Source organism: Malania oleifera, chromosome 4 (genome assembly GCF_029873635.1).
Source record: "Malania oleifera isolate guangnan ecotype guangnan chromosome 4, ASM2987363v1, whole genome shotgun sequence".
In the NCBI taxonomy this organism is placed as follows: domain Eukaryota; kingdom Viridiplantae; phylum Streptophyta; class Magnoliopsida; order Santalales; family Ximeniaceae; genus Malania; species Malania oleifera.
Window position 1 is genome coordinate 44,582,660 of NC_080420.1, and position 25,133 is coordinate 44,607,792.

General features: G+C 34.7%; 1 protein-coding gene across 1 annotated transcript in view; it reads right to left on the reverse strand.

Annotated features, from left to right (window-relative positions):
- Positions 1 to 23,402: 23,402 nt before the first annotated feature.
- The window catches only part of LOC131154374 (anaphase-promoting complex subunit 4), a 108,322-nt gene continuing 106,591 nt past the window's right edge, over positions 23,403 to 25,133 (reverse strand). Inside the window, exon 19 of the mRNA XM_058107091.1 lies at positions 23,403 to 23,684. Coding sequence (XP_057963074.1) covers positions 23,590 to 23,684 — 95 coding nt within the window. The 3' untranslated portion in view covers positions 23,403 to 23,589. The remainder of the gene's footprint in view (positions 23,685 to 25,133) is intronic.

A 25,133-nucleotide genomic window follows, 5' to 3' on the forward strand; every position in this document is an offset into this window, starting at 1 on the left:
ATAGGATTCGAAATTGTTCTCTTGCCACCAATCTTTCTCTAAAAATAGAGATAGAAAGAGAGTTAAGCGAGAGAAACAATTCCTATAAGTCTTCTTCAAAGAGTGGTTTACGTTATGGCCGATTATGGTATGGTTTTCTTGAAACTTTTATTTTCTGTATGAAGCTGATACACGTGATGATCATGACAGTTAAAGATCCTAATTCAAAAAATGAAATAAGGAAAATGTCTTACATGTGGTATCAGAGCTATGGTTGAAACTATCATGGTTTTCCTTTTAATATAGAAATTGATTTTGTTAACTATGTAATGTTTTGTGTTCATGATGATTGTTTGTTTGATTTCGGAAAGTTCTCATGTTGTTTGTCATATTTAATGAAAAATTGATGGAAGCATGTAGTGGCTAGATTTATTGGATTGTAATATCATGATTCCAAAATCATCATCACTTTTGTAGTGATATATTATGTTAATTACGTGTCTAAGAAAAATTCTGTTTAGGAAAGTGAGACTTAAGCGGTCCATTGTAATCCCCCACTTCCCTGGGAATTTACCTGGTGTAATTAAGCACAATCGTCACTGGGCCCCACTGTCACGTCATCAACACCACCTAAGCAAACGACGTTATAACGACTAGGGAATATTTTGTTACTAAGTCAACCAATGCATGCTTTATTGTTTGAATTTAGTATGGATCACTTACATATGATAAATAAATTAGTAATGGTGTGGGTTATTATTTATCTGCTTTGAACATGGACAAAATTTTTGCTTGGATATTTATCAATCGATGTTTATATTATGGTTAGCATGTTGTCACCAAAGTGATCTTACCGAGAAGAGTTATAAATATTGAATTGAAATATGATTTTGTAAAAATTATTATGGAATGATTATTTGATTATTACGGTTGACCCAATGGTGCACCAACTTTCAAGTGATCATTACATTAATTAGAATAATTGATATAATGATAGTCAGATTGGAATTGATGCCCAAAGGTGACAAACCAATCAAACTTTAAAGGGTTATCAAATATGCCTAGGTGAGTGAAAATCACAATCAAATTTGAATGTTAGTATATTGCATTAGTTAGTCCAAAGATTGAACGCCATATTACTAATGAAAGTGATTTTTCTCAAGGCATTAATGTTGTAATAATTTATTACAGTGTTAGTTCCTGTTTCGCTTCGTTCGTTAGCTTCTTTTGTTTCGATCTTTAATGGAACTAATCTCTCTGACTGGAAGGAACAGATTCAGTTCCACCTTGGTGTTCTGGATCTTGACTTAGCACTGCGAATTGACAAACCGACTGCTATTACTGAAATAAGCAGTGCGTAGCAGCAAACTTTGTATAAGTCATGGGAAAGATCGAACAAATTAAACATCAAGTTTATGAGAATGTGTATTGCGAACAATCTTAAGTCAACGCTTCCTCAAATTGAAAATGCAAAGGAATATTTCAAGGAGGTGGAAGATCGTGATTTAGTTTGGTGGACAAGTCCCTTGGAGGGAGATTAATGGCTGAACTTACCACCATAAAAGTCGTGGAATGAATGAACATGTCCTTGAAATGACCAATCTAGCTGCCAGACTCATCTTTGGGTATGAATGTTGATGAAAGTTTTCTTGTTCAGTTCATTCTGAATTCCTTGCCTACTCAGTATGGGCCATTTCAGATTCACTATAACATTATTAAGGAAAAGTAGAATGTGAATGAATTGGCGAGTATGTTAATTCAAGAAGAGGCAAGACTTAGGCAACAAAGACAATATTCGGTTAATGTTATGAGTTATGGAGTTGGAAGCAAAAGGAAAGAAACCAAAAAAGAGTTTCAAGAAAGATCCATTGAAGGTTGCGAGACCTTCTCATGGCAATGAGGCTTACAAGAAGTAACATAATGGACTGAAATGTTATTTTTGTCATGGCTATAGGCATTTAAAGAAAAATTTTCTAAAACGTAGAGCTTGGTTAGAAAAGAAAGGTAAGCTATTAACTTATGTATGTTTTGAATCAAATACGACACAAGTTCCTCCTAATACATGGTGGATTGACTTTAGTTCTAGTATTCATGTTTCAAATTCGATACAGGAATACCTTTCGATCCAAAACATAAAGGAAAATGAGCATTTTATAGTCTCAGGAAATGGGACTCAAGTACCAATTGTTGGTGTTGGAACTTTACGTTTGGTTTTAAAGTCAGGTCATTGTTGGGACCTTTTGACGTTTTTTATATTCCTACTATTTCTAGAAATTTGATTTCCATGTCAAGACTTGATTATGAAGGTTATGCTTTGTATTTTGAGCATAAGGGTTTTCTTTTGTTGAGAAATGGTTTATTTGTTAGTTTTGGTGTTTTATTTGAGGGGTTATATAGATTTAATTTTAATAAGAATTTTGCTGAAACACTTCTCAACCTGCATCATGATGTTGGAACTAAACGTAGCAGAGTAAATGAAAATTCCTCTTTCTTGTGGCATAAAAGACTGGGTTATATATCCAGAGAAAGAATGGAAAGATTAATAAAAGATGGGATTTTTTCAAACCTTGATTTTACTAATTTCAATGTATGTGTGGATTGTATTAAAGGAAAGAAAACTAAACATACAAAGAAAGGCGCCACAAGAAGTGAAAAACTTTTGGAGATTGTCCATACTGATATTTATGGACCTTTCGACTCATTGTCTTTTGGTGGAGAAAAGTATTTTATTAATTTCATTGATGATTTTTCACCTTACAGTTATGTCTATTTTTTACATGAAAAGTCTCAAGCGATAAATGCTTTAAAGGCATATATTGCTGAAGTTGAGCAACAATTAGATAGAAAGGTGAAAATCATTCGATCAGATAGAGGTGGTGAGTATTACGGAAGGTATGATGGAATAAGACAATGTCCAATACCATTTGCTAAATTCCTAGAAGAGCATGGTATTTGTGCACAATGCACAATGCCAGGTTCACCTCAGCAGAATGGTGTGGCTGAAAGGCGTAATCATACTTTTATGGAAATGGTTAGGAGTATGTTAAGTAACTCCTTAGTATCCATTTCATTGTGGATCAAAACTCTTAAGACATTCGTTTATTTGCTTAACTGGGTTCCTAGTAAGACAGTTCAAAAGACTCCTTTTGAATTGTGGATGGGGAATGAAATCGAGTTTAAGATACTTTCATATTTGGAGTTGTCCAGTAGAGGTTAAGGTTTATAATCCACATGAAAAGAAATTGAACTCTAGAATTGTAAGTGGGTACTTTATTGGTTACCTAGGGAAGTCCAAAAGGTATACGTTTTACTATCCTAACCATACTACAAGAGTTGTTGAAACCGAAAATTCCAGATTCGTTAAGAATGGTAAAATTAGTGGGAGTGATGTATCACGTAATGTGGTCATTGAAGAAGTTTGGGTGCCTATCCCGATGCCCAGAACTTCAACAGAAATTGTTGTTTCTCCAGTTATCGAACAATGTGATAATATTGAACAACAATCAAGTGATCAGTCACTCCATAATGTGATTGTTACCAATGAACCAGTTGCAGTACAATCACAAGGAATATAATTAAGGAGATCTCAAAGAGAAAGGAGATAAGCTATTTTAGATGATTATTTGGTATATCTGCAAGAATTTGATTATGATTTAGGGACAAGTAAAGATCCAGTTTCATTTTCACAAGCCATTGAAAGTAGTGATTCCGAAAAATGGATCAATGCTATAAATGATCAGTTGAAATCAATTGAGCAAAATAAAGTTTGGGATGTCGTTGATTTTCCTGAAGGTTTTAAGACAGTCGGAAGTAAGTGGGGTTTTAAGACCAAACACGACTGCAATGGCAATGTTGAACAACATAAAGTTAGACTTGTTGCAAAAGGTTTCACTCAAAAGGAAGGTGTTGATAATAAAGAGAAGTTCTCTTCTGTATCGAAAAAAGACTCGCTTAGGATCATAATGGCTTTGGTGGCTCATTTTGATTTGGAGTTATCTCAAATGGATGTGAAAACTGCTTTTCTGAATAGGAATTTAGATGAAGAGGTTTATATGGATCTACTTGAAGGTTTCTTGATTAAAGGAAAGGAGCATAAGATATGCAAATTAAAGAAGTCAATTTATGGACTTAAACAAGCTTCCAGACAATGGTATCTTAAGTTTAATGATACCATCACGTCCTTTAGATTTAAGGAAAATACTGTTGATCAGTGTATATATCTAAAGGTTAGTGGGAGCAAGTTTATTTTCTTGATTCTATATGTTGACGCTATATTTCTTGCCAGTAATGATCTTGGTTTACTGAATGAAACTAAGAGATTTCTTTTTATGAACTTTGAAATGAAAGATATGGGTGAGGCAACTTACGTGATAGGAATTGAAATATTTCGTGATAAATCACGTGAATTGTTAGAGTTGTCTCAAAAGGGATATATCAATAAAGTTCTAGAAAGATTTCATATGGCTGAATGTGCGACCACTCCTACTCCTATTTGTAAAGGGTACAAGTTCAATGAAAAGAATTACCCATAGAATGCATTAGAAAAGAAAAGAATGGAAAATATTCCTTATGCATTTGTTGTTGGAATCTTGATGTATGCTCAAACCTGTATGAGACCGAACATTAGTTTTGCAGTTGGAATGCTTGGGAGATACCAAAGTAATCCCGGAATGGAGATTTGGAAAGCTGCAAAGAAGGTTTTAAGATACCTGAAAGGAACAAGACACTATATGCTCGCGTATCGAAAGTCTGATTAGTGGGAGGTGATTGGTTACTTCGACTTAGATTTTGCTAGTTGTGTTGATAGTTGGAAGTCAACCTTTGGTTACTTGTTCGTATTAGCTAGAGGAGTAATATAATGGAAAAGTGCCAAACAAACTATCATAGCAGCTTATACTATGGAAGCTGAGTTTGTGGCATGCTTTAAGGCCACAATTCATGGTTTATGGTTGCGAAATTTTATCTTGGGACTTGGGATTGTTGATAGTATTACCAGATTGTTGAGAATATATCGTGATAACTCCGCAGCAGTATTTTTCTCTAAGAACGACAAATATTCTAATGACACTAAGCACATGAAGCTCAAATATTTGGCCATTAAGGAAGAAGTTCAGAAACAAACAGTGTTTATAGAACATATTAAAACTGAGCTCATGATTGCAGATCCTTTAACTAAAGGGTTAGCACCAAAGACATTTAAGGAACATGTTGATCGCATGGGTCTTTGTTGTAATCCTTTATATACGTTTGATCTTTATGTTTTATTCTATCACATTTATAGAGATATTGTTAATTGTGTTTCTAACATTTTTGCCGCTTACCATCAATAATGTAATTATGGAGATGGATTATTGGTAACAGGTATCGTCTTTTACAAAGACATTATGGGGACATTACAACTACTTCCTATTATGGATTATAATTAAGTAATTTGCTAATATTGTTGTACATGGAAGGAAATATGTCACCTTATTGATATTTATCGCCATGACTCATGCTGGTAAGTTATTTAATTATGATATTATTGTAATCTCACTAAAGTACGGATAAGCTAATGTTATGCGCATATTATGTTTACCTTGTCAATTCAAATAAATGTCATTCATATGGGTCAAGTGGGAGAATGTTAAAATATGATCCACATGAAGTGAAAAGGCAATGGACAGTTTTAGATTAATGGATTAAGGTGACTTTTGACTTTTAAAATTCTATGAGAATTAATGGGGAAGGAGAAGGGTTTTTTTCAATGGACATTTTTAGATTAATGGATTAAGGTGACTTTTAACTTTTAAAATTCTATGAGAATTAATGGGGAAGGAGAAGGGTTTTTTTTCTATTAATGCCTACTTTTATGGGGAGTGGGATAATGGTTATATATATAGGGTTGAAATTGTCCTTTTGCCACCAATCTTTCTCTCATCAGTTTACCCATATAATCTAGTGAAGAATAGAGATAGAAAGAGGGTTAAGCGAGAGAAATGATTCTTGCAAGTTTTCTTCAAAGACTGGTTTACGTTATTGCTGATTCTGGTATGGTTTTCTTGAAACTTTTATTTTCTGTATGAAGCCGATACATGTGATGATTATGATAGTTAAAGATCCTAATTCAGCAAATGAAATAAGGAAAATTTCTTACAATTGAACTATTATAGCTTGAGTAATCCAAATCTGTGATCACCATAAATTCCAAAAGTGATACTGCATTCTTCTAAAAAATATTATCAATATCCTTTGCTTTCCTTGTTCTCTCTATAACCCAACAAGCACTAACAAAAACCCCATTATTAGAAATTGTCAGTAATAATTAGGATCCATGACTAATAGCTATTAAGTTTTTCCATTTATAAAATAAATCCCATTCACAAAGTTGTCACTAATAAGTTTTAGTGACCAGATTCTTGTTTTTGAGATGAATAAAGAGAAATCTAAGAGAGTTGGAGAAGTTTTGAAACCCATAATTTACCTTTTCCAAATTTAAATGGATGAAACACGACATTTGGGCCTCAAAAATTTTTTGACAGTCCAACATCCATTGATGTGTTCTTGGGAGTAGAGATCACTTGGTGCAGGAAGAGAATTTCAATTTGAAGAGCAAAGGAGTCAATAAGGTTGCTTCGGTTGAGTTACCATTTACAAAGGGGCCTTCCTTTCTTTCTAACTTTATTTTCTAGTCATCTGTGCCCCTTTGCCAGTTGTAGAAGTCTGCTTAATTTGATTTCTTCTGCCACTGGTTCCTGAACTATGCTGGTCTTCATGATTTTGTATAGCTTATACTTACCTTTACCCACAGGAGATTTATCCTTCAAAATTACATTTCTCTGATCCATAGAATCCTTACACCTGCTTCATCCGGTATCTTGTCCAGTAGTTCAAATGGGTTTTCATGTAAAATAGAATTAGGTGACCTTGCCTTCCCATCACTTTGAATGCCCTCATCTTCTTCTTTATTACCAGCAAGAAGCATATCCTTCTCTTTATTTCCAATAATTGTTTCTGCTTCTTTTACACCCACTGACCCACAGTTATTGCCTCTATCTTTGAATTTGCTCTCCATTTTTTGCCCATTTTACAGTTGTTTGTTGAATGTCCAAATGGAGGAACTTGGATTTGGATTTATATTGAATTTGAATGAGATGTAATGTAACATTGCATTGAAACTTGTTCAGATCCAAATTCAAGATCCAAAATCCATATTTCTAAATATAGCATTATATATATATATATATTTTTAGATTACGCACCGGGTAAATATAGCATTATATTTTGTTGGCTCCCAAACATGCTCCAAATCATGCCCTAAAGCATGATTATTATTGGATTAATTATATCTTGTATGCATATCATATTATAAAAAGAATTATTGTTTTAAGTGTTTAAATCAAAGGATAGCTTTTTCTATAGGTTCTTAACATTTCCTAAAATAAATGACTTTAACTAAAATTATTGACTTGTAGATATTAGGAGTCATTATGTGCTCCACATAAATTATTGTTTTTTTTTTTTTTTTTGGATTATGCACATGTCCATTTTACGGTCCACGAGACTAATCCCACGCCCCTTGAAGCTGACCCCACAACTCCAAAGAAAGGTAAATTTCAGGAATCCAGGAACAAAAATGAACCCGAGAGGATTTGAATACCTGACCTCGTGAGAGGTACTCCCGCAACCCGTACTACCACCTGAACCACACCGTGGGAGTTAAGAGATTGCCATGTGGCTCAAGTATTAAATGCAACTGCATTGGATAGGCGGAAAATAATTTTTATTTTTTCAAAGAATTATGAAAAATTAACTATTTTTTTAGTTTTACTATATTTGTATAAAATAAATTAAAAAATAAAGAGTTTTGTGACTATTTGTTTATGGAAATAGTTTTATTTTCTATTGCTAATTTCTCAAAATAATTGCAAAAATAATGAATAATTTTATAATTTTCTAAATTTATATTAAAAAAAAAAATTAGAAACCATCTTTTTGTCGTTTTCTAAATTTTTGATTTCTTACTTTGTGAATGAAAGTATTGAATTCATATCTTGGACTTTGATTTATGTGGATTATGTATTAAACTTCTTTTGAATTCACATAAATCCAAATTCAAGCCCCAAATCTAAGATCCCAAATACTACTTTATAAAATTTTAAAATTTTTTAAAAAATATTGTCTTTTTTTTTTTTTTTGTAATTATTTCAATAATGAAAATTGAAAATTATTTTGCACAACTAAACAAACTCCTTAGTTTCTACCTTTTTATTATAAATCTTGAAAAACTAAAAAATAAACTAAAAAATAATTATTTTTCACAATTAAATGTTTTTGGCAGAAGTATTAATGTTTCATCAAATTTTACGTTAATATTATTATTTTAAGTAGCATAGACTCAATCAAGGTTTTCCATATAATTATATATTTCTAAAACAATGGGAACCTTTTTTTTTTTTTTTTAACCTATATCAGCTATGAATTACTTTGTTTTGTGTGATTTTTGTAGATAAAACATATGATATTCATGTGAATCTTTTCGTTGGAGCATGTGAATATTCACATCCCTTTATTATTATTGCTACTTAATTTTTATAGATTTGTTATGAGCCTTTTCTTCTCTTAAATTATGTGATCCCCTTCCCCCCAAATTGTTTATATCTGTTATGAGTACCTTTGTTTTGTGTGTGTTCTATAGATATGCAATGAACATGTGAATATTCATGTGATTTTTTTTTTTTTTGTTGGTGCATGTGAATATTCATTTATTATGTCTTATGAATATATTCTTCTGTTGAATTTTCAGAACTCTTGGTTGTCATCCTTGTTCTAGTAGTTTTGGAATATGCTGTGGACTTCAGCTTCAATTTGAATGCAAAGTCATACAAGAATTTTTGGCCTCTATTATTGGGCTATGTTGTTGAATATAAAGGAGGAAATGGTTAGCATGCAAATATACAAAGTAGAGAGTTTAGAAGCATGATCTTAACACTTGAATTTGAATTTATCTACGTTAAAAGAAATGTAATATTATCTTATAGTACATTTTATCCAAATGCAACGCATGAACTCTATACCCCAAACATAGGAAAAGTTTTTGGATCTTATGTGATTTAAAATTTGAATCTCATCTTTAAATGGTTTTTTTTTTTTGTTAGTACACTTTTCTTTTTGTTTTGCGAAAGCTATGATAATACATTGTGAAGCAATATTATGAAATTCTTCAAGAAACCAATTGTTGTTGTACGTCAAAGTAAATGGCATCAATGAAATTGGAGAGTAAAACAAACTTGTTCATATGTTTTGATTTAGAATGTCCTATGAGTTCACCAAAAAGAAAATCACTACTAAGTTGTTTTCTTTTTCAAGTAACTTGGATTGTGTACTTCTAATAACTTGTTTTGCCCTTTTCGTTGCATAACTTTTGTTAACTTAGTAACTACTGAAAAAAATATTTCCAAAATTGGAGGCTGCCTATAGTTTGTTTTCATGTTCATAATTCTCGCGTGTAGGGGTTAATTTTTACAAATTGTATTTTTTTTTCATAATTTATGTGAATATGATGAATAGAAAATGAATGAATGATGAACTACAAATTGTGTTCCCCTAATTTCTTGATTTCATGTGGGATCATCCAATTATTATTGTGAATGCTCAAGCAGTTCAAATGGCTTTGAAGATGGATTATTATAATGAAAAAATAGAATATGAAAGCAAATACAAAGAAATGAAAAGGAATCGGATTTTTTTTTTTTTAATCTAAGTGTTGGCTAGGTAAGCATCCTGTAGTAAGAGGAATATTTATGAACCCATGGTTAAAAATAGAAACCCTAGAGTAATAGCACGATAACTCCAATGATCCAATTGTTGAAATGTCTCGTTCAGTATCATAAAAGGGATAAAAGAGAATGGCTCGGTTGACTAGGATAGCCGAATTAATTTTTGATGGATTGGAATCAACTTTATATTTTACTAGATTCCAATATTGCACTCGACTAATTCATTTCGGTGTCATGTAATTTATATATATATTTGTGTTTTTTGGTTTTCCAACCTTCTATAAATTTCCAAAATTTATGTTATTTTTTTGACTAAAATTCATTGATATTTCTTGATTGTAATTTTTTTGAAATATTTTCTAAAATATTTAATGCTATATAAGTTTGTCCCACATTGGAAAGAGTGGAAAAGAAAAAGTCATTAATAAATGATAAGGTGGAATAATCTTTTAAAGTTGGTTAAGAAATAGTGTTAGTGTGTACTTTAGTGCACCCTACGAGGGTGTTTTGCACCGTCCGCACACGCACACGGGCGCGCACATGGCGTGGGCTATATGGCGCATTTAGTTGGCACACAAACACTTAACACTTCGCACGCTTGCATCGTTGCCAGATCGTGACCGTTGATCATGATTAGATGACTTAAAATTAATCTTATATTTTTTTATAAGATCAAGTGGTGCAATCTAAACCGTATAAATAATATAATGGTCAAAATAATTGACTTTCCAGAATGTATCAACCAAGGCACGACTAGGAGACCTTGGAAATGCGACCAAGTCTTCTGAACATGAAGAAATAATTGGTTTTCCAGAATGTGTCAACCAAGGCTCGACCAGGGTGCGACCAGGTCGACGCTTGGTGCGACCAAGTCGATGCCTGGTGCAATTTCATAAATTTGTTTTGCCAATGAATAGATGTAACTTTTTGGAAAAGGTATAATTATGTCCATTTAAAGACAAAATTCACTCCAAGAATAATATAGAAAATTCAATCATTCTCTCTTTCTTTTTCTCTTAAAAAACTTTTGCAAACTAGATTATTATTCTTCAATACTGGGTTCTGTTTTCTGCAGAAACAAAATTTCAGAAATTTGTTCATATACTTCTAAGGGTGTTTGTGATCAGTTTTCCGTTTGTGTATAACACAAACTTATATCAGATTATATTTTAAGCTTCATTGTATCCTGCAAAAGTATTTGCTGACTCAATACACATCGATCTGGTGGGGACAAATAACATTTTAAGGAAAATAATATTGTAATGTGCCTTGAAGCGTTTTTAGTTTTGTAACACTTTCTTTACTTGTTTACAATATTTGATCTACAGTCTTAAAATGTTATTTTCAAAATGGCCCTTGAGGGAATTTGCTGCGGATTTCGTCAAACTTGAATGATTTGATGGAAGCAAATTTAGGCACTGGCAAAAAAAGATGCACTTTCTTCTTGCGGGTCTCAAAGTGGTGTATGTTTTGACCACCCCCAAACCTCCTGTGAATGAGAATGAGACTTTGGCTCAAGGAAGTGCAAGGCTAAAATGGGAACAAGATGATTATATATGCAAAGGCCACATTTGTAATTCAATCTTAGACAATGTGTTCGATCTGTATTAGAATATGGCTACTGCAAAAGAATTGTGGGATGCACTTGAGGCTTAGTATTTCACAAATGATGCGACTAGTAAGAAAATTCTGACTGAAATTTTTTTCAATTATACCATGCTTGATAGTAGACTTGGTGTAGAGCAGTTTCATGAAATTATACATATCCTTAACAAGTTTAATCAACATAATATGAAAATGGATGAATGCATTTCTGTTTCGTCTATTATTGATAAGTTACCTCCATCTTGGAAAGATGTTAGAAAATATTTGAAGTACAGGAAGGATGATATGTCTCTTGAACAATTAGGTCAACATTTCCAAACTGAGGAAGTGTTTAGGCAGAACCAAAAAAGCATATAAGAGCATACTTCCAAAATGCATATGATGGAAGAAGGAGGCAGCTCTAAACAGCCCAGACATCCCAAGAAAGGGAATCTAAAGAGGAATTTCAATTCTATCAAGAATCAAAATAAAAAAAATAAAAAAAAAGATTTATTCTTCCATTGTGGAAAACCTGGACACTACAAAAATGAGTGTCGTCTTCTCAAGAAAAAGGAAGATGGAACAAACTCTAACAAGTTTGTGGCTATGATTTCTGAAATCAATGTTGTTGAAGATGACAGTGCATGGTGGATTGACTCAAGTGCAACAAGGCATGTTTGCAAAGACAAGAGTTCATTCTCAACGTATGAACTGGTGGAAAATGGCAATGTTCTCCACATGGGAAATTTGTTCATTGCTGTAGTCAAAGGCAAAGGAGATGTTACTTTTGAATTTACTTCTGGAAAAAGTTTAATTCTTACGGATATATACCATGTACTAGAAATTAGGAAGAATTTAGTTTCTGGAAGCCTACTTAATAAGTTTGGCTTTAAGTTAGTGTTTGAATCTGACAAATTTGTACTCTCCAAGGGTGGAGTCTTTTTGGGAAAAGACTATATGTATGAGGGTATGTTTAAGCTTAATATCAATAAAGTGAATGTTTCTGTTTATATTGTTAATTCACTTTCTTTATGGCATAATCGTTTAGGACATATTAATACTTCAAAATTGCATGATATGGCTAATATGGAATTAATTCCTAGATATGTAAATGACATGGATGATAAGTGTAGTGTATGTATTAAAACCAAAATAACTAGAAAACCTTTTCCTAACAAAATTGCTAGAATTTCTTTTTTACTTCAATTAGTGCATAGTGATGTATGTGACTTGCATGGTACACCTACCATAGGAGGAAAAAAATATTTTGCAACATTTATAGATGATTTTACTAGATTCTATTATGTTTATCTTATGAAGTAATTGACAAATTTAAGGTTTATAAGGCAGAAGTTGAAATCCAATGTGACACTAAGATTGAGAGCAAAATGTAAGTGTTTGGAAATGGACTTTACACGTCTATTACAAATATAATTAGAGAGTAAAGGTCTAATTAAAATTTTATTGCTAAAGGACTCCACTAATAAACTCTGGGAGCACTTGGAATCATTTTGGGCTTTGGAATGTACATAGGATTTATGCTTCTATCCATCTAAATATAATTTACGCACCATCTTTCTTAGTCTTTGTGCATTTATACTTTCTCCACTTAAATGTTCGCTACACATTCTTATTTTCAAATGTTATATGGTTTTAATTAGATTTCAAATCTAATGATCCCTTATTAGGCTCGAATTGTAGACTTCGGATTTCTACAAGGTCAAAGGGCTGTCACATTAAGTCCATTTATGTGAATTCAAGGCTCGGACTAGCAATACTGTTAACATTTACAAATTGCAATAAAAAAAAGTTACCAAAAACCATCAAGCCAGAATCACTTTGCCACCAAGAGAAAACTTCAACATATCCTCCGCTCTTAGGCATCTTCAAGCAGTACACCTTGAAATTGTCCAAATCCAAAACCAAAATATTGGGTTCATGCAAACTTAGTACTCAAGGCCTTGCAAGAGTGTTAGAGTGGTCCAACTCTATTGCTTTAATTGTGAGAGAGCTGCGTGTATAGGAGAAGGGTATTGGCAAGGGAAAGAAGGAGCAGCCACACTCAGTTTTGGCTTTCTAGAAGTGTGACTTGCTAGTATGGTGCTTATTGTGGCTTATGAATAAGATAAGTTCAAGGAAATTGGCTAACATATTAGAAGGGCTTGAGTTGCGAGAAGATGAGCTTTGTTGGGAGATGCACGCCCCCTCAACTTTGCAATGAAATTCTTGGAGGAGACAACTTAATGCCTTGATGCAAGGAAATTGGCTAACACATCAGAAGGGTTTGAGTTGCGAGAAGATGAGCTTTTTGGGAGATGCACGCCCCCTCAACTTTGCAATAAAATTCTTGGAAGAGACAACTTAATGCCTTGATGGAGCTACTTTTAACCGACCTCGTGGCCATGAAGGAGGAAATTAAGGAGATCGAGGTGGATTAGTCTCTTTGTAAAATGGTAGTAATCCAAGGTAATGTTACTACCAATGTTAAATCTAAAGTTGATGTTCCTTGACAGAAATCCTATGGTGGATCCATGAATGATAATGAGCTTGATAATTTATTGTAATGGAGGCACAAATATATTTTTGATGCTATAGGTGTAGGGAAGGATTCTATGAAGATTAAGATTGCCCTCTTATATATTGGACACAACGATATAATGGAGGAAGAGATATTTCAACATGGTGAATGACATTTGCATTATCAACACTTAAGATGACTTCAAGAAGGAGATGAAACAATTTATCCCAAGAATGTGGAGCAAGAAGCTTGTGGCAAGGTTTGATGACTAACCACAAAGGGAGTATTTGAGATTATGTGAAGGAACTCCTTGAGCTATTAATTGGAATTTTGAACAAGCTTGAGAAGGATTCCTTTTTCACATTTATGGACGACCTATAATAATGGGCAACGGTTGAGCTTCATTTGCAAGGTGCACAAGATTTTGAATTCATCTATAATGATACTAGAATCTCTCTTGCAATTCTAGAAATCCAACCCATCAAAGTCATAGACCCAAGAACAACAAGGGCAAAGGTATGGGTGACAATGGGAATTGAGCAAAGAAGGGGAGCTAAAAGACCATCCTTAAACAACAAAGGCAAACCAACTAATGAAAACAAAGTGGTGGTGAAAAATTAAATATTGTTTGCTTTCTTTGGGAAAGCCCTTATTGAGCCATGGAGTGCCCAAAGAGGAGTAAACTCTTAGACTTAATTCTAGAAAAAGGGGAGAATGATAAAAAAATCTAAGACACATGAGTTCATTACCATATCAAGGGTTGATGCATCCAGGGCTAATAAAAAAAAGGCAATGAAGAGTGTAGTGAATGGATTGGAGAACCATTCTTGGTGGATAGTTGAATTTCCAACAATTCCCTCGAGGCAAAGGAAGTCGAAAAGCTTGGTGATCATATATGAGAAAGAGCAAGGGTGGCTTAAGGTTGTGAACTCTAACGCCAAGTGCGTCAATGATGTAATATAAGTGGTAAAGCTAAACATTGATGAATGGTGTGACAAAGTGGATCTATCGATGGTGCCCATGGCGACTATCCTATAGTCCTTTGGATGGAGTTCCTAAATGGTATTTAAGCTTTTGCACCTGTTCACTAGTATCATATGCATCTTGAAAGAGGGAAATACTTGTATGATACTGGTTACTCATGAAACTTCCATTAAGGCTAAGCCTTTATTCAATATGCAACTTGGGGCAAGTAGGAAGGAATTGATATACCTTGCAACCTTGAAGATGCAGGAAACCTAGCTCCTTTCTCTATGGAGGGACTAGCTATAAAGACTCACGATGTCCTTGGAGAGCAATAAGATGTCACGCTAGCAAAGCTACGGAAAAGCTACTACCCAAGGAGAGGTGAAACATTGAGTTTTGAATCCTTGGAGACCAAAAGGATGTCATGCCAACAAAGCTATTGAAGGTATTACCACCCATGAGGGAGGTGGACCATTGGATTGAGTTGGAACCTAGTGCAGGACCTCTAACCATGGTACATATTACATGACTTCTCTTGTGTTGGAGTAACTTCAAATACATCTAATCATCAAAAGCCTATTATAGTCCACTCATTCTCTTTTAAAGGAAGTATGGTGACTCTCTTTGCATGTGCAGTGACTATAGGATGCTTAACAAGGTCATAAGGAAAAATAAATATCCAAACCCATTAATTTGTCCTACAAACTTGGAGATGCATATTGGATCTATTGGTTCACCAAGTTGGACTTGTGTTTGGGATACAATTGAGTGAGCATTGCCAAATGAGATGAACCTGAGGTTATATAAGTAACATGGTATGGCTCTTATGAATTCTAGGTTATATATCCTTTGATTTTCCAAATGTTCCCACCACTTTTGTACTCTTATGAAAATGGTACATTGGATGGATTTGTTGTGCTGTATCTAGACATTGTAATGTATAGTAAAATCCCCAATACACTTGCATAACACAAACAAATCTTTTAATTGCTAAAGAGAATGAGATATATATGGGGAAGTGTGTCTTCTCTTGTGGTGAGGTGACATTCTTAAGGCATATATGCTAGGAGGTGTGAACCTTCATATGAATGGGACCAAATTTCATGCAATCTAAGAACCAGGAAGATGACCAAGTTAAGATCATTCCTTGGCTCGAAAATTGCTATTAACAACTTATCAAGGTTATTTAGGCTTAGCATCACCTTCCTACTTAAGATGAACTAGATATCAAAGCGGAGTGACTAATGTGGAATGACCTTTGAAGCATTAAGCCTATTATAGTAGAACTAATTTAAATTATCCCTAACCACACCAAGCCTTACAAGGTGCATATAGACTTATATAATTTTGCTATTGGAGACGTGCTTATGTAGTAAAGACATCCATTGCCTATGAGAGTCACAGACTAATTGATATTTAGACGTGGTATACCATTTAAAAGGAGATGTTGTTGGGGTACATGGCCTTCTTATATGGAAACAATACTTATCAAGGACAATTGTGGTGAAGACAAACTACCTGACTACTAGCTACTTCCTCAATCATGTGGTTGAGTGTTAGGGAATTTCTATCATCATAGCTAGTGATTAGGATGGAAGAGTCATAACGCAATTTCAGATGGAACTCTTCCAATTCATGGCATTGAACTTGTCTTATCTACAAGATTTCACCGGCAAATAGATGACAAATCCAAAAGGATCACTAGTTTGTTTTAGCTATATTTAAGGAACCATATGATTGCTGACCAAAAAGATTGGCCAAAATTGCTTGACATGCCTTAATTCTCCTACAACCTAATAAGCATGTCCACACATTGGTGCCCTTTTGAGTTAGCCATAAAATTGTTGATGCCCAACACCATTGCTATAATGTATAGAGGCAAGAGTGTAATAGCTTACAAATTTGGCAATGGATGACACAAGCCAAAGAACAAGTGTGCAAATAAGCAAGATCTAGTCTTTGCGTAGCTTAATTCCACACCAAACTAAAGCATTCAAGTTGTAAAGGGTCAACGAGGAGGTGTGAGGGGCCTTTCTCAATCATCTAATGTGTTGGCAAGGTAACTGGCTAAATGAAGCTATCTCCAAAACTAAGGATACTCCCAACTTTCCATGTAATCCTACTCGCACAATATCATGTCAACATGAAAGACCTAAGCCAAGGGCATTCCAAAAGAGCTCCCACTTAACCACTTCTTACAACAAGAAGGTGGACTGAATCGTAGCTCAACTTGTCATTCCTTGATAGCCAAGTTTTAGTGTACTTGATGTCTAGTGAAATGGAAACAAATTAGAAATACGAAAGCTCATTATGACAATTAAAAGATATAATAGCCAAGCTCAAAGAAGAAGCTACAACAAAATGATCCATACACTAAGTGAGGGAGAAATCACAACTCATCAACTTGTTACTAAAGATGATACCATGCATATGTATGTATACATGGGTTTTATGTGAATGCCTATATCGTTCTTCTCTAAAGTCTTCTACATACTTCTTGGTCAAAAGGATCCAAAGTATTGTAGTATTTGCATACAATTCTTTCAGGGAGTGTTCTAAATGCTCACTGTACACTGTAGGATCAAATAAATCTTTGCGATTAGTCAGGGAGGATGATCAGTATAAATAACTAAAATTCATCTCATTGCCTCTTGTGGGAAAATAATCCCACAAACAAAGGAATTGCACAACACAAAATAATATAAAATAGGGTAAATACTTCATTTATAATCATTGAAGTAGAAGTGAGCAACAAAAGTATCCTTAATCATATTTCATTTTGGCTGGGCTAAGGTTGACTAGCCTCCGAAGTGTTTGAGCAATGTACCAAAAGCCTTTAGAATTTCCAAACTTATGACAATACAGTGGACCTCTAAATTTGTTTCTACGAATGCAAACTTTCTAGCATGTGTATCCCATTTACAATGAGCAAGCCTAAGTTGATATATGTTAGGTGCTTCCTCTCTCCCAATTTATTTTGCTCCCCCCCCCCCCCTATTCATATATTTTTTTTCCTTTTTTGTACCCTTAATTTCTCCTGCTCTCCTTGTAATTCACTCTCATCTTCATATAATTTTCTTTCCTCTCTTCTCATTTTCTTTATTTTCTCCTTTTTTTCTTTCAATTTTTCCTCTTCCCTCTTACTCTTTTTCCTTTGAATTTTCCTCTTCCCTTGTACTCTATTTACTACTATCCTCTCTCTTCTTCTTCTTCTTCTTCTTCTTCTTTTTCTCTTACTATTTGTCTTTTCCTTTTCTTTTTTTTTTTTTTCTCCTTACTTTCTTCACATTCTCCCCCACTATTTTGTTCCTCATCCAATTGTACAAAAGGACAACTAGCTATCAAAAGATGAAAAAAATAAAAATAAAAATAAAAATAAAAATAAAAATAAAACATTATTCCGCCATGAACATCACACAACAACCTTAGCTGCCATTGTGGGCATCATACAACATAGAGCCAATGCAATGTTAATAGCTCGGCCGAACAAGCTTAGGAGCACTAATCATGTTCTCATGCTTAGCCCAAGTGACTTGAAGTCCACTGTCGCCCAACCCCTCTCTTCTCCCCCTTTATTCTTACTCTCTTTCTTCTTCTTCTTCTACACCTTTATAGTAATACCATAGTCACTACTCAACACAGTTGGCTCATTTGCACATGACCACTTAAACCATCCACTAGAGACCAAACAAATATCATATGCTTCAGATAATTTGTTGGCTAATCTTTGGTAAAAATAACGCTAGAAATTATATTTTGTTAAAATACCAATCGCGAATATCTTTGTAAATAAAATACAAATTAGGAAAGTGGATAATTATGGGGGATTTGATATTATTCAGTTGGAAATTGTTTCCTTGTTTAGATTAGGTAATCGTATTATATATTGGATTGTACATAAGAACAAATCAATGAAGAAAATATTTTTCAATCGTTTCTTCTTTCATGGTATCAGAGCTAGGGTTTCTTGAACCCAGCTAAACAATGGCTAACAGTGGAGGCTCTACCTGCTCTGCAAACATCACCGGTGACTCAGAGGTTACGTCCGGTGGGGGTAGAATGGACTGGATAACACAATCTTTCCACTCTCATTGGAAAAACTAAACGGAAAAAATTTCCGTGTGTGGGCACAGTCCATGAAACTGGTGATTGAGGGAAAAGGGAAGCTTGGTTATCTTATCGGTGAGCGGAGGAAACCAGACCCTTCTGATGCTGTAGCCTTGCAAAGATGGAGGTCCGAAAACTCCATGATCACGGCTTGGCTTGTCAACTCAATGCAACTAGCAATCGAAAAAATTTACTTGTTCTTGCCGACGGTAAAGGAAGTCTGGGAAGCTATACGTGAGACGTACTCTGATGTCGAAAGCTACTCACAAATCTTTGACATCAAGACCCGATTGTCGCAGATGAGGCAAGGTAAGAGAGGTGTTACCGAGTATTTCATGGAGATGACTCATCTCTGAGCATCGACGAGGGGTGGAAGTGCTCCGGCGACAGCACACGATACCGAAGGAGGCTCGAAAACGAGAGGGTCTTCGAGTTTCTTGTCGGCCTGAATCGAGAGCTCGACGACGTGAGGGGACGGATCCTTGGCCGGCGACCTCTCCCTTCAACCCGAGAAGTCTTCGCATAGGTCAAGAGGGAAGAAAACAGGAGGCGGGTGATGCTTCGGCCTCAAAATGAATCCGCTGGGCTGGACCCTTCTGTACATGTATCCGCCCAAAAATTAGACGGGCTACACGCTAGGCCGGATGCCTCAGCTCTTATATTAAAAGGCCCAAGGGGACCTAGTCAACGATCACAAAGAGGAAAAATATGGTGCGAACATTGCCGAAAAACAGGTCATTCAAAAAATACCTGCTGGGAGATTCATGGAAAACCGACAGATTGGAAACTGAGACAATACCAAAAAAATTGTGGGTACCAGGCCAACATTGACGGATCAACTGAAAAATCACAAGGAGAGAACAACAATACCCCGTCCAGCAGTGCATTCAGTCTTGAACAGTTGGATCAGTTATATAAGATGATTTCATCAATGCAAACATCAGGTCAGTCTTCCTCTAGTTCCCTGGCTCATTGAGGTAATCATCTGTCAGCTTTAAAAACCACATCTTGTTACAAGTGTCCTTGGATAATTGATTCGGGTGCATCCGATCATATGACTGGGTCTTATCAATATTTTTCATCCTACTCACCATATGCTGGGAATTTGAGGGTAAAAATTACAGATGGCACTCTCTCACCAGTTGCTAGAAAAGGAAGTATTCGCATATCTGATTCCTTAACTTTACAATCGGTCTTACATGTCCCCAAGTTATCGTGCAATTTGTTATCTATTAGTCAGTTAACAAAAGACTCGAATTGTTCCGCTAAATTTGTTTCCTCTCATTGTGTTTTTCAGGACCTATCATCGGGGAAGACGATTGGCACTATTAAAGCGTATGAGGGACTCTACTACTTTGAGGCAAGTTTGAGTGAACTATCTAATACTGCAATTTGTGATTCTGCATCTACTTCTAGAAATAGTGAACTTTTGTTATGGCATTCACATATGGGTCATCCCAATTTTCAATATTTAAAACGTTTGTTTCCTTCTCTTTGTTCAAATAAAATAGCTTCAGAGTTCCAATGTGAAGTATGTGAGTTAGCTAAGCATCATCGTACTTCTTTTCCATCATCCATATACAAATCATCTCGCCCATTTGCTATGTTTCACAGTGATGTATGGGATCCCTCACGTTCCCTAAATCACACCAATACAAAATGGTTTGTGACCTTTATCGATGACCATACTCGACTTTGTTGGGTCTACTTACTGAAAAACAAAACTGAAGTCCGCTCCATTTTTATCAATTTTCATACCATGATTCATACATAGTTCCAGACTCATATTCAGATCCTACGTACTGATAATGGTACGAAATATTTTAATACCGTCCTGGGAACTTATCTTCAAGATAATGGGATTGTTCATCAAAGTTCTTGTGTAGATACCCCTCAACAAAATGGGGTTGCTGAACGAAAAAATAGACATATACTTGAAGTAGCACGGGCATTAATGTTTACTACCCACATGAAACATTATTTTTGGGGCAATGCCATCTTAACAGCCACACATCTCATTAATCGAATGCCAAGTTGAGCACTCTCATTCGTCACCCCTCTTTAGAAATTTCAGGAACACTTTCCTTCCTCTCGACTCTCTTCCAGTTTCCCACTAAAAATTTTTGGTTGTACTACTTTTGTTCATGTCTATGCAAACCATCGCGATAAATTGGATCCTCGTGCCAATAAATGTGTCTTCCTTGGTTATTCACCTACCCAAAAGGCTACAAATGCTATGATCCGATCTCAAAACGACTATTCGTTAGTCTTGATGTCACTTTCTTTGAAACCACTCCTTATTTCCCAAAGCCCTCTCTTCAGGGGGAGAAATGGAGTGAAGATCGGTCCTTTGATCCTTTTACTACTGAATCTTTGGTTACTCCAGTTACTCCATTCCCCGACCCATCAATTGAGTCTTCCATTGCATTACTTCCCGACTTGCCAAACACGACTGAACACTTACCCTCAGGGAGAGATGCAGGAGAGCAAAACAACGCAAACATACTGGTTTACTCAAGAAAGCTGAAAACAAAGGAAAGGGAGAATCTCATACCTGAGGCATCAAGAGTGTTGGAACCGGTGATGGATCAGAATAATCATGAGCCCTTGCCTTATCCTGATCTGGTAATTGAGTCTTCCTCTTGATAATTTTGCACCTGATGATATCAATTTACCTATTGGAATCAAAAAACAAACCAGGTCATGTACTCAATACCCTTGATCGAAATACATGTCTTATAAGAGCTTGTCTACAGGTTATCGTGCATTTGTCTCTAATCTTGACAGGATGAAAATGTCAAAAAACATTCAGGAAGCTCAAGAAATACCATAATGGAGAGAGGCAGTCATGGAAGAAATATGAGCCCTAGAAAAAAAATGGAACTTGGGAGTTGACAGATCTACCGAAAGGGAAGAAGCCAGTGGGTTGCAAATGAGTCTTCACAGTGAAATGTAAATCTGATGGACCAGTTGAAAGATATAAAGCTAGACTTGTTGCAAAAGGCTTTACACAGACCTACGACATTGACTATACTGAGACATTTGCACCAGTGGCAAACTTAAATACAGTTCGGATTCTTTTGTCCCTGGCAGCCAATTTAGATTGGCTACTACAACAACTTGATATTAAAAATGCTTTCTTAAATGGAGAATTAGAAGAGGAAGTTTACATGACTATACCACCAGGATTCAGTAGAATAGGCGAAGAAAATAGTGAGTGTAAACCAAAGAAATCGTTATATGACCTCAAACAATCTCCTAGAGCGTGGTTTGACAGATTCGCAAAGGTACTAAAGAATCAAGGGTATTGACAAGGGCAATCAGACTATACACTATTCTTCCAACAGTCTGAAGGAGGTAAGAGAACAATTCTAATAGTGTATGTTGATAATATAATCCTTATTGGTGATGATACTGTAGAAATGGAGAAATTAAAGAAGGTTCTGGCTACTGAATTTAAAATTAAAGACTTGGGACAGATGCAGTATTTTTTGGGCACGGAAGTGGCAAGAATGAAAAAGGGAATTAGTGTTTCTCAACTAAAGTATGTTACCGACCTCCTAGTTGAAACTGGCATGCTAGGGTGCAAACCCAGCGAAACCCCAATAGAAACAGTAAAGAGGGTTGAAGATTGTGGAAAACCAGTAGAAAAGGAGAGGTATCAGAGATTGGTTGGCAAGCTGATCTACCTATCACATACTAGACCAGATATTGTATTTGCAGTCAGTGTAGTAAGTCAACGCATGCATCTACCAAAAGAAGTTCACTTAGATGCTGTATACAAGATCCTTAGATATCTCAAGGGATCACCAGAAAGAGGACTCTTTTTTAATAAAGGTGAAAGCAAGGAAGTGGAGATCTTTATAGATGCAGATTAGGCAGGATCAGTGGAAGATAGAAGGTCCACCATAGGATATTGTACATTCGTCTGGGGAAATCTCGTAACTTGGAGAAGCAAGAAACAGAATGTGGTGGCTCATAGTAGTGCTGAAGCTGAATTCAGAGCAATCGCTCAAGGGATTTATGAAGGATTGTGGTTACGAAAACTATTGGAGGAATTACGGGTACCAGTGAACCTTCCTATCAAACTCTACAATGACAATAAGGCAGCTATTAGCATCTCTCTTAATCTAGTTCAACATGACAGGACTAAACATGTGGAGGTAGACAGACACTTCATCAAAGAAAAAATTGAAAGAATTATATGTATGATTTATGTACCAACCAAGGAACAAACTACAGATATCCTCACTAAAGGGTTGGGACGACAAAACTTCAATGATCTTATTAGCAAGTTGGAGATGATTAATATTTATGATCCAACTTGAGGGGGAGTGTTAAAAAACCAATCCCAAATATCTTTGTAAATAAAATACAAATTAGGAAAGTGGATAATTATGGGGGATTTGATATTATTCAGTAGGAAATTGTTTCCTTGTTTAGAATAGGTAATCGTATTATATATTGGATTGTACATAAGAACAAATCAATGAAGAAAATATTTTTCAATCGTTTCTTCTTTCATATTTCATCTACTATATGTTCAACTACAAAATATTGATGACTTGGAAACAATAACTATGATACATGAAAAAAGATGTGTGATCAATTAAACCCACAAAGTAAAAAGAATTGTTAGCTCTTAGGAGATGGTAAATATTTTAAGGTATAGTCTATTCATTCCACATTTGAGACTTCGTCTTCATCTTCCTCTAAGATGTAGACCATCACACGCTTCCTTGCAGCAAAAACACAAGCCACACCTCTTGATGCTGCCAAAGTTCAAGTGTGAATATATATGCACAACACTCGAATATGGAAAAATAATGTGCTATAAACTTCCATGTGAATCTTGATTTCACTAGGTTGCAATTCTAAGACATTCTGCTAAGTGGAACAGCCAATGCATTCACTAATAGTGAATCATCGAGGCCAAACAACAAACATGTGAAGAGAAATGTAACTAATTATGCAAAACATGAGGGTCAATGCAAATGTTGAATGTTGTCTCTAATGGTAAATATGCAATATGTATCACACCTTTTTCTTCAACCCTATTTTACTGCTCTTAATATGAAGAGATATAAAGGCAATGCCATTTTCCAAACATCTTAATGAGCAAGTGGGGTAGATGCAAATGTCAAGAGAAATTGTTTTTGTTTCTTTCATTTTTTTCAAATGGACAAAAAAGACTCAAGGCACAAGGCCCATCCCACATGTTAGGTATAAAAGATCCCATAATAGTGCATAGCTAATTGGTTTTCACAAAACTACTGTTTAAAAATTAATGGCATGCATAACCTTAATCTGACTCCACTTGAATAACATAGACAATGATTCTCATTTTGTACACTAAAAGACTGAAAAATATCAACAGAATGTATTGTATCCCTGCCTCGAGTCATTAAAGCTTCTAGAACAGCTCTTAACAAACATAATAAATGTACTAAAAATTTCTTACAACAAAAGATTAAAAAAATAATCACTTGATGGGGATGGATGGAGAACAAAAATTCAATTTAAAGAATTTTCCAATGATTGGTCTACAAACACAGAGAGTAGTTAAGTAGTTTGCTGGGGTTCATTTGTCCTTGTCAAAATTTCACCATTTTCGTTGTGGATAGTGTAATAGAACTCGACATCATGCTCTTAAAATTTTAACTTGATAGAACTCGACATCACGCTCTTAAATTTCCAACAAATTGTTGAATTTTTATTGAAAATTTCTGTTTTCCACTACAGAAATTGAAATGGTTGTCAATTTTGTTTCACAAAATTTTGATGGAATTTCCAAGAATCACCCAAAATTTATCAAAAGATTGAAACTTCAGCGATGTTGGTGAAAATTTTGTTTACAAAATGAAATTTTCTGAAATTCAAAACCCAAATTGAGGTTTCTCTCATAATTTATCTCTTTTTTTTTTTTAAATTTTTTTACCAAAATCTGAGAATATTAGGAGGATATGAATTTTAAATTTTTTATTCTTGAAATTAAATGAAAAATTAAACTAAGGTGTTAGCTACAACTCTTTATTTGACAATTTATGCGTAAATTATCAACATTTGTATCATACATAATATTTAACAGATTTGCAATTTCATTTAGATTAATTTAATGTATTTAATATCACTATTATATTAAAATTATTGAACCTTAGTCACTACATACCTATCCTTGATGTAGTTTATTTTATAATATATTAGTTCTTAATCTTGCATTA